Below are 11,417 nucleotides of genomic sequence, written 5' to 3'. Positions count from 1 at the left end.
TAGCAGCTCATGGAACACCTATTCAGGCCTAGCTAGATTAAAACTAAAGCATTATCATTAAGATGTATAGGAACAAAATTTACCATGAAAAAATTAATTAGGCAATTTTCATTTATACATATGAAGTTAAGAGACATCAAGAAATCGGGAAAATTAGCTGAAATTTTATTTCCTAATTTTAAAGACTGACAAACTTTCAACAAAGAATCAATTTAAGAAATGTCTTTGTATATTTATTCAATTAAAATTGTACCTTTTTAGGATCATTCTGTTTAGTTTTATCTTGCCTCATGTCTAGTTTTGTCCCAATTAGTATGATTGGTGCATAGGGACAATGGTAATGTATTTCTGGATACCACTGAAAAAAAACAACAACAGAACATTAACTTATGTTAAATTACTAAGGTAAGAAAGAAATATTATTATTATAGCTTTTATATAGCGCTACTTTCATGCTTATGGCATGCTCAGAGCGCTTTTGGTCCAATCTCATTTGTGGACCAGTGGGGTATCTAGGAGTTGGTTTTCCATGCTGCCTTTAGGCGCTCAGTAAACATAACTCTGCCCGAGTCGGGTGTTGAACCTCGAGCCCCCTTATTAAGGAAATGGTCCAATGCAATTGAGGGGCATGGTGGATAAGTGGTGAAGTGCTTAGCTTCTGAACCAAGAGGCACAGGTTTGAATCTTGTGAAGACTGGGATTTTTAGTTTTGGAAATTCTAATAACACCCCTGAGTCCAGCCAACTCTGATGGTACCTGACACTAGATGAGAAAAAAAAAGGCAGTTGGTTTTGTGATGGTCACATGACACCCTGCTCTTTAACGTTCGGCCATAGAAATAGATGACCTTTACATTACTTTGCCCCATAGATTGCAAGGTCTGAAAGGGGATACTTTACTTTACAATGCAATTAATCTTCTATAGTTTATTTTTGATTTAATTGGTATGGACAGCAAATATAGTAAACAACTAACTGATGAGACACCTCAGAATAGAAAAAAAAAAAGCAGCAATAATAACAGCAATGTCTTCGATTCCGAAGATAAAGAATGAGTGCAGTGTTTCACATGGCAATAATAAAACAATAAATCATAACTTACAAATTGAAGAACGTAACACACCTCCAGCCCCAAAAGACGATAACAATTTTCTTATTCCATATACTAGGACAATTTCATACAATTACCCTTACTTTCTTAGTATAATAAGATCATAGAATGGGCTGCCTGAATCAGCCAGGAAAACAGATGACTTAGTATAGTTTATAATAAAGGCAATGTCTTCGAGTCCAAACATTAAGGATGAGAGCAGAGTTTCACATGCAGTGACGTAGCTAGGGATTTAGGGGCCCGGGGGAGGGGGGCTCTCTCAGTACCGTAACATGGGGCGGCTTTGCAACTTGAAACTTGATTTTCTCATATTTAAAGTGCACTTAAACTATTATAAACATGTTTCCCCACAGAGTAGATGCCTGTACTTTGATAAAATCAGTAAATTAAGTCAAATACATTTTTTTTAAATAAAATAGGGCGACTTTGTCTTCAAATTGTTTTTTAAATGTATTTTAGAACAAAAAAAATTTTCGTCAACTTTAACATTTTGAAATAAAAAGGCAATAAAAAAATTTCAATAGTGATAAATTGGGAGCTGTTTAATGGAGAGTTTCCCCTATAATTTACAGTTAGAAATCGTTATCATTTAATGACTAATTCTTATTCATGGTTCACACACTCATCTGAATTTATTTCCTCAATGCTGAAACATGAGGGCTTTAATGTCGGTAGCATTATTTTAAACTATTTTTATCCACTTGGACTATAGCTGACATAGCTATGGAGTAAATCTCAACTAATTAGCATGCATAATTAGCAAAACACAAGGATAGGATTAAAAAAGCAAAAGTGAGTTATCTACCTTGGCTTTTATATTCTCTGCACTTGCTTTATTACACAAAGAAAAACATAGAATGAAACAATCCTGGAGAAGAGAAAAACACAAAACTGTGTTAAAATATTAATGTACCAATAATCAACTATAAATATTAAAAATATAGTAGCTTCTATACATCCTAGGAGATATATTTTAGACATGTCTTTTGAATCCTGAAAGATGTGTAATAATTTACTGTTAGAGGGGGAAAGAGGTTCTTTAATCTTGTCATTGCGAAAGTGGTAATGGAAAATGCTTACAATGGCGGAACAATTTCCCTATCAGAAGAAGGGAGAAGGCAGGTAACTGGTGCCTAAACCAATAAGCTTCAGGAAGAAGGGGCTCGTTAGCCTTGGCTGGCTACCCACCTTGGAGAAGGAAAACTCTGAATTCAAACCTCTGCTGCCTTGCGGTTATACCCAATCATGGGAATGGCTTATGAGAATTAACCCTGAGGACAAATCAGAAGCCTGAGACCCATAGGCAGTTTGCAGCCAGGGCGGCCTTAGGCCACTGCAGACTATGCGGCGCAGTGGGCCCCGCGCTTTCATAGGCCAGCGCTAATTCTAGCTTATAAAACATTATAACTTATATATAATAACAAGGGTTTCCGTGGCCTGCTGATTTTCCTAAACCTCCTGGAAATCTGAAATAGCAAATATTAGAAAAAAGTCCTGGAAATCTGAAATTATTAAAATCTCCTAAAAACTCATTAAAATTTCCTGGGAAAAAGACAAAATAGTAAATAGGAGTGCCAATCCTTTGCATGACTTAAAAAAAAAAGGCAATGTTAGCTTTCATTAAATAAAAATGCATTGCAAAGACAAATGTATTTTCTAATAAAAAATCTTAATTTTGACATCAAGCTTTCTCCCAACCCAAAACTGGGCTCTGCACAATCAGTTTCGCATAGGGCCCCGCTGTTGTTAGGGCCACCCTTTTTGCAGCACACAGTGCTTTATCCTGGCAGAGCCTGAGACTCTGATCCCGAACTGTATCCACACTTGTCTTTCTTGTGTGTACATCAGCTGCGTGGAGAGGGGGGAACTGCTGTGTGGGCAACATCATTCTGACTACAACTAATGCCCAGGCATTCATCTCATTTCTATGAGATGAACAATATTTGGACTAAAGGAAGCCATATATAGGGGTTAAGTACAATATAGGTATACAAATAAATACAGAAAATAACCAGTGAACATAAAAATATATTAGGTTTAAAAGTTTCTATCATAAGCTAATTTCATGTATAGTGTCTGTCATTAGAGTTTTCTATTAACTAGCAAAGGCCCAAACCTTATTGGTTTTAATTTTGGTTCAACAGGGTTTCCTCTAAATGGTATGTATTATCTGTATATGTTGCTGCATCAAAACTAATTTAGTTATGGACAAAATGTTGGCTGCAGCAAAGCTAACTCTCCGAACTAATGTTTTACAAACGAGTTAGGAAACTGGTGTGGATTTCATTGAATAATGGTAAAGTAAATCAATAGGACAATAATAGAATTTATTATTTTATTTCCCTTTTATGCTTTAAAGAGGAGGTGTGGTGGCTGAGTGGTAAAGGGCTTGGCTTCTGAACCAGAGTCCAGGGTTCAAATCCCGGTGAAGAATGGGATTTTTTATTTTGGGTTCTTCAGGCACCTCTGAGTTCACATAGCTATAATGGGTACCTGTCATTAGTTGGGGAAAAGTAAAGGCGGTTGGTCGTTGTGTTAGCCACATGACACCCTCGTTTACCATAGGCCTCAGAAACAGATGACCTTACATCATCTCTCCTACAGACCACAAGGTCTGAAAGGAGGAACTTTACTTTTTTTTTTAATGTTTAAAGAAATAGTTTGGTTTAAAAAAATTATCGTACAGATTTAGAAAGCAAGACTTAAAATCAATGTAAATTAAATTCTATTAGATTAGCTAAAGGCCTCCCTTCACTTTAATGGTTTTCGTTAATGAAGAGTGCAACTTAAGATATGTTGGTCCATGGTCGGCCTCTAAAGTAACTCATTAATAACATGCATTTAGTTACTGACCGCCCCAGGATAAGACAATGGCCTCAATCTGTCATAATCTTCTTGTCCTGCCGTATCCCACAGTCCTAGGCTGACCTGTTGACCTTCAACTGTTAGGTCTATTGTCGTGTTGTCAAACCTAAAGGGGGAAAAAAATGAAAAAGGAAGGTAAATCGAGACAAAGTCTGACATAATTGTGTCCCCCTGCTTGGTAATTACAAGGGCAACAACCTCATGCAAGAAATGACTTTAAACATAGACTACAATTTTTTGTAGCGATAGGTTAATAAGTAGACTGGACTTTGTTCCGTGAATTGGCTTTTATCTCTTTAACCAAAAATTAAGAACAGAAAAGATGATTATGAACTAAATTACATAAATTATTTAGCCATGTATGATCGACACTGTTGGGTGTTAGCTGTTCTCCAGGGCATGCTACCCTGCCTCTTAGTGGCGCCCTGGAAGAAACGGTCGTAAGAGAAAACGATAAGTCAATCGGGTAGCGAAACAAGACTCCCGAGGGAGTGCCTAAGGGGCGCGAGAGGATTCTCATTGCCCTGTGCGGGGTTGTAAAAGAGCTCCCACCACCTGGTCAGCAATATATTTTCTAGCGTTTGAGATTTAAAATGGACGGACGGACGGACGATAGACAGACCACACAAAACAAATAGCTGCTATTTTTCCTTTCGGGGCAGTTAGTAAGATACTCAGAAAAATACAAAGATAATCACATTTCTTGTACCCTACAAATGGACAAATTATTATAAGTGTTCTTTCTTCCATAGTGTCTTTAGACATTAGAGCGTGGAATCAGTGACTTGGTAGACTTGTAAGTCACTACTTAAAACGCACGACTACATTGACACATAGATACGAGTAGGACGTTATTATCTTCTGTTAAGAAGAAACGTCAGTAATTTATAAGATAATTCTTAACTCATAGTTCACATTTCCAAAATTCTTAGAAAAGTGTCCGCAGAAGTGTTTTTGTCTACGATATCTTATCTTATTATCTTATAAGATACAGACGTTACTTCAAAAAAAAAAAAAGAAGATGATAACGTCCTACGCGTAATGCATCTAATCATGCATGTTGACCAATGACTTAAATTCTGCCAAGTCACTAGTTTTCCTGGCTAGCTCAAGCAACCCATTCCATGCTCTAATAGCACTAGGGAAAAAGGAGTATTTGTACAAATTTGTCCTAGCATATGGGACTAGTAATAAGTTTTGTGATATTAGCGGGTCTTTCTGTGCATTTGATCAGATTTTGTTTTTGTATTTGAAGATTATGGTTCAGTGTTTTATGTATAATTGCTACTTTACTTTTGAGTCTTCTGTCCTGAAGGCTTTCTAAATGTAGTGATTTTTACTAAAGGTGTTACTCTAGTCAAATGTGAATATTCATTTGTTATGAAGCTCGCTGCTTTGTTTTGTGTCTGTTCCAGTTTTAATGTTTTCGTGAGCTGAGGGGTCCAAACAGAGGATGCATATTCTATTAGTAGAACAACTGAATGGAAAAACTTTTATCTTGAGCTATCTATTATCACCCTCGTCATCAGCGAGGCTCAGTGCCTCTACACCAAAAGCCAAGGATTTAAAAAAAAAATGCAGCTGTGCGCCATGCACTTGTGTCAAATGCTAGTCAAGAGCATGTGACTTCCTCAATCAGTGACGTCACGAGGGACGTTGCACTGGGTGACACCGACTCTAGTGAAGCCACAGTCGCAGACCTGAGTTATATGTTTCTTTTCTGAAACCCCTTTTGTTGTAACCCTCAGTGAAGTCCAGTAGGGCGTCGGCGCCGTAGGCGTTGGTGGTTAGAAAGGCTTTTATCTAACTACCAGGCCTGGACATGGGGCTCTTCACCCCTGTCCTGTCTGAGGGCTCCCAACGGTAGACGGTCATATCGGTTGACTGGGCAAGACCGGACCGTGCCGTGTACACAGCGCTCCGTCCCCGTTCCTGGGTCCCACTCGCTACAAGTGGCCGAGAACAGTGCTGACTGCGGGGAGCTTGTCTCATATTCCTAAACTGTAACCGCCACTATTCCGTGCAAGGACCGCCACTCCAGCTAGGGGTCACTGATGACGGCCTTCTTGTGGAACGGCGTGGCGGACTTTTTGGACTGGTGTGCGGGGCTACTTGTTCCATCCCTACCCCGAGTGAGATAAAAAAAAAAACTAAAGCTCACCCAGGGCGTCCCGCAAGGGCCTGATTCGCTACTCGTACTTAGCCTATCTATTTCCACTACTAGACGTTTCCACCGGAGGCGCCACGCTGAGGCGACGGGTAGCTGGAATCCTCCGGTTTTGTTGTAGCCAGCATTTTCCTCTGTTCCCACACAAGGAATAACAAACGGAAACTCCCATGGTTTTGACAATGTTTGATATAATACGTGTTTTGATTTACAGAGAGTGAATATATTATTCTTTTTTATTTTCAATAATAACTTAGTAAGTTATGTTTTTCTGACGTAATTTTTCTGCGCATCCAAAACGGTCAGATTTTCACCGGGTTTCTAAGTGGCGTCACATAAACTTATTTATTTAAACTTTAAACTATTGACTTACTGTATAACGGAAAACCATACAGTAAAGTTTACAGTCTCGTAAAAGTAATAGATCTAGGTCTTTGCAGTTAGAGATAGATCTTGTAGGCAAAGAAAAAAATACGAGTTAAGGGTAGATTTACGTACTTTTTGGTAAGCTGAAAGGTGGTCGACGTAACAGAGGCGCCCCGCGGAAACGCTTCAAAGACCAGCTTAGGCGCCAGCTTGCCTGAGCTGACATAGAAGGGAGTACCTTGTTGCATGCGGCCTTAGAAACCGACAGCTGGAGGTCACTCACAACGGCCGCGGGATACACATTTGAGACCAAAAGAAAATCCGCTGCCGAGGACAGACGCTGACGGCGAAAAGAAAATCTAAATCGACCACCGGCGGACAATGGTTATGCTTGCCATGGGTGTGGCAAAAAATGTAGGTCACAGCTGGGGCTGCACAGCCACGGGAAATACTGCATTCCTCACAAATTTTCGGACTCGAAGACAAGCCTTATTACATGCTTGACTACCCATGGCAGTGTGTATTTTCTCGCATGACTATTCGACACTCACAAGCGCTATCGCTTGGTCGTTTTGCCATGACCGACTACACGTATTCTAGGCTAGCCTTACACTGACCAGTTTGTTAAAATCAGTCAGACACACGAGCTATTTACTTTTTGGGACAGGGAGGGGTTTAGATGAAAATGTTGCTTTTTCTCTCGAGTTGGTTAAATCCTAATGCTTTTAGATTAGTTTATCAATCAGAAATCTTCACAAATCTGTTCTGTTCACAATTTCTAACCTACTTTAAAATAAGTCACGAGGTTATGTCACGTGACAATAATGGCAAGTCTTCCCATGATAAGATGTAGCTTTAGATCTAGTACTAGCTTCGATTTAGTAGACTTACTAATTAGTCATACCAATGGACCACAACCACCAATTGTAAACAAACAACCTTTAGCCACGTGGTGCTCTATCTCTTCTATATAATTTACGATCTCATGTTTAATTCATAATGGTTGTCACGAGACAGTTTTTTTTCATAGTTTTATCAATAAGATCACGTGACTAAATGTTGTTTGTTTACGATTGGTGAATGAGGTCCCATTAGTGAATTATTGTAACCTACATTTTCTTACTTAAAGATGTCTAGATCTAGACTATTTTCACAATCAAATTACAATGACATCAATGCGCTATTTGAGCACGGAATGGGTTGCCTGAGCCAGCCAGGAAAACCAGTGACTTGACAGAATTTAGGTCATTGGTTAATATGCATGACCAAATGCGTGACGAAACGTCTGTATCATATAAAATAAGATGAGGCCATTAATGTAAACAGCACTACCACGTGACATGGAAGACATACGGAACAACCCCCCCCCCCCCCACTGAACCGACAAAGATTCGCTAGTTGTTGTTCCTTCGTTTTCTAAGTAAAAGTACATTATCGAGTTTTATTGTAAATCCAATATCGTCTGGTATCGTACATCAAATATCGTCTGTTATCGTAAATCCAGTATCGTCTGGTATCGTACATCAAATATCGTCTGTTATCGTAAATCCAGTATCGCTGTTATCGTAAATACAGTATCGCTGTTATCGTAAATCCAATATCGTCTGGTATCGTACATCAAATATCGTCTGCTATCGTAAATCCAGTATCGGCTGTTATCGTAAAACTTCGACCAAGTCTCATTACAGTGAAACGTAATTTTAGTGATAAGGTCCCACCACCTGTACCAAGAAGAAAACTATTTGCTGTGAACTACTTTCTGTTTGAAGTCTTTAGATATCAGACCTTAGATCTAGAGCTTAGATCTAGAGCTTTAGCTCATGTTCACCATACGCCCCCCCCGTTTTTTTTTTTTTACTGAGCATCGCTCTCTGTCACCGCGAAAGTTACGTGGGGTAACTCTAGTCCGACTTGAAGAAATAAAAGAATTATCTTTCCATTACTTTTTCATCGTGGTGACCAGCATGATTGGGCCACGAAAAGAATTATATAGATAGATAGATAGATATAGATATTTAGATAGATAGATAGATAGACAATCAATCAGTAAAACGTTGTTTTAAAAATTCACAATAGAAGTCCTCCGTTAAAAATACGCTAAAGAATGTGAAATATATATATATATATATATATATATATATATATATATATATATATATATATATATATATATAATAATAATAAGCTAGGACTCCAGTTGAGTTATGAGACCAGAATTCACTGAAAATGCAAAAATCATTATAACACTAACCAATGCGAATGGCTTTCAGTGTTAGTTTGTTGCAAATAGTCTTAAAAAAGGTGACACTATATTTGAATAAAGAGACGACCTGGACTGACAGTATAAAAGTATATATATTACACTTACACAGTTGGCACGTAGTCCTCTGGAAATGAGCCTTCAGTGTAGCTTGTCAACATTGATGTTTTCCCAACAGCACTGAAAGAAACAAGCATATAGTTAACGTAAATAAGGTGGCCAGTGAGTTGATGTTAAACTCGTAGGCGGACCCAGAGGGCCAGTCGTTAGATGGCGGGTCAAAAGACAGGTTTTGACACGACCGTTAAATAGATGTTGCACCTATTTCATACTTCAAATAGAAAAAGAAATTTTCGATGGCTATCTTTGTTTTCAAATTGTAAATATAGGTCTTAAGAACTTTAAAAGGAAGGATGTGCTAATATTATATGATATTACGTCATTGTTTGTTGTTTATGTTTTGTGCGAAAGCAAAGGATCGAAGGGAAATAAAAAGTTAGTTATATATGTCTACCTTGAGAAAGACAGTCTCGTTATTATCATTATTAATTAGTAACGTCTACAGTAATTTATCATTAATCTGTGACAACAGAACACAAATACAAAGACAGAGCCTAATAAAATACTCAGAAAGTCATAAATATATTGGAACATTTCTCGTTTCATAAACTAGGACAAATTTGTACAAAAGGGTATCAGGATAAAAAAAAAAAAGGTCGTTCAATGAAATCGAGCCACTTCTGTTTCATATACTGGCATAAGTTTGGAAGGACACAGTTCAAGTCCAGAGTCATACGAACATCAATGCCTTAAGTCCAACATGAGTGAAGAGAACTAACGAAGTGATTATCAACCGATGGCCCGCGGGCTTTCGTTAGCTTGATTTAACTCATAAGCAAAGGCAGACAACCGAAAAATCCGTAAAAAACAAACAAACAAATCTTATTTAAAGGGGAAGAACTCCGTTCTTAAAACTATATCTACCAATAATGTACAAGTCATTTCCCTTATTCGATATCAAACAAAATAAATAGTTACCAATAATTAATTGACTAATCGAGAGAGGAAGTGGAGATGGATTGGTCACACCCTTAGTAAAGATACCAGCAACAGAGCTAGGCAGGCCTTAGAGTGGAAGCCCCAGGGAACAAGACGCAGAGGAAGACCAAAAAGAACATGGCGACGCAGTGTACTTGAAGAAGCAGAGAAGACCAGGAAGAGCTGGGACACCATTAAAAAGCTAGCAAGAGACCGTGGAGAGTGGCGTGTTTTTGTCGAGGCCCTATGTTCCACAAGGAACTCAAAGGAGTGATGATGATCATGAATTGACTAATCGAGTATTTTTGTTTATTGATTCATGTTCTGCTAGGTACACTAAATAATTGTTTAAAGTATCAACCTGATCGGAGAATGCGTGAGGGAGAACTAGCGTTAACAAATATTTAAGCGGACTAAACCCTACACATTTAGCCATATGTGTAGAAATACTGAAGTATTAGTTTCCCTTGTTGCTATTGAACAAAATAATGAACTACCAGTAATTAATTGTCTAATTGGTTACTTTTTTCAAAATTGAATCATGCCTTGTCAATGTCAATGAACAACTGTGCGAAGTTTTAATTTCCGAGAATGGGTGTGGGAGAAATAACGTGTACACACTTTTTGAGAGACAGAGTTGATACAAGCTTTGTAAAAACACGCGGGAAATTGAAGTGTCAGGGTAAGATGCTGTTACATAAGTGTATTAAACACTCCACAAACAAAAAAAAAACTATGGATCAATACAAATATAAAAGTCTACATTCGAACTGGGGCCTCAGTAGCCAAGTGGGGTAATTCAATCTACTTAGACCTGCATTCATCAGAACTTAGTTCTTGTTTCGCCTGGTCTTAAAAAAATAACCGAAACCAAAAACAAGACAATAATTGTTAAGTATATAGGTCATGTTATTGTTTTGAGCTAAAGCCATGTGAAACTATAAAGGCGACAAACGTACACACTTTCTTTATAGACTAGCTTATTGCGTCTGTTTGTTTGTTTGTTTTACATGTTTCGGATGTTTCTTCAGAGTTGAAGATAGTTTACTTCCTAGTCCAAACCTCCCGCAGGACGACGGGGGATGGGAGCGGGCAGGGTTTGAACCCTCGACCGTCAATAAATCCGAACGACAGTCCAGCGCGCAAACCGCACGATCTGGTCAAATCTTTTACACGCTGTTTCTCCCACTTCACATTCTCGGATTAAGGTAAAACGTTGCAAAATTATTCATTGTCGATGACAACACAGGAACCAATTAATATAATTAACATATTAGTTAATCAATCATTAGTAATTAATTTTGTTTTACATGGAAAATGAAATTAGCTAACCGGCGATCAGCCTAGCAATACTGATGAGAGATATGACAGCGATTGAACCGTACTCTCCGCCCCCCCCCCTCATAATCTGTGCCAGCGGGTATACCCGAAGACAAAGTCGCTAAGCTACAGTGAATGGACCTCATTCACCAATCGTAAACAAACAACATTTAGCCGCGTGATAATATTGATAAAACATTGGGAAAAAAACGTATCACGTGACAGCCTTTTTGGATTACGTAGTTTGTATAGAAGAGATAGACAATCACGTGGCTAAATGTTGTTTGTTTA

At 38.2% G+C, this 11,417-nt stretch overlaps 1 protein-coding gene across 3 annotated transcripts in view; it reads right to left on the bottom strand.

The window, feature by feature from the left end:
* The window catches only part of LOC106051211 (ras-related protein ced-10-like), an 83,199-nt gene that overhangs the window by 6,566 nt on the left and 65,216 nt on the right, over window positions 1-11,417 (bottom strand). For 2 of the 3 annotated variants that reach the window (XM_056009544.1, XM_056009543.1), the window contains exons 3-6: window positions 8,877-8,948; window positions 3,964-4,081; window positions 1,916-1,978; window positions 254-358 (exon numbers count right to left, since the gene is read on the bottom strand). In XM_056009544.1, the coding sequence (XP_055865519.1) occupies window positions 254-358; window positions 1,916-1,978; window positions 3,964-4,081; window positions 8,877-8,948 (358 nt within the window). The remainder of the gene's footprint in view (window positions 1-253; window positions 359-1,915; window positions 1,979-3,963; window positions 4,082-8,876; window positions 8,949-11,417) is intronic. The other variant, XM_056009542.1, reaches the window with a different exon arrangement.

This window comes from Biomphalaria glabrata, chromosome 14 (assembly GCF_947242115.1).
Source record: "Biomphalaria glabrata chromosome 14, xgBioGlab47.1, whole genome shotgun sequence".
Taxonomy (NCBI): domain Eukaryota; kingdom Metazoa; phylum Mollusca; class Gastropoda; family Planorbidae; genus Biomphalaria; species Biomphalaria glabrata.
This window is presented reverse-complemented; position numbering and strand designations above follow the sequence as displayed.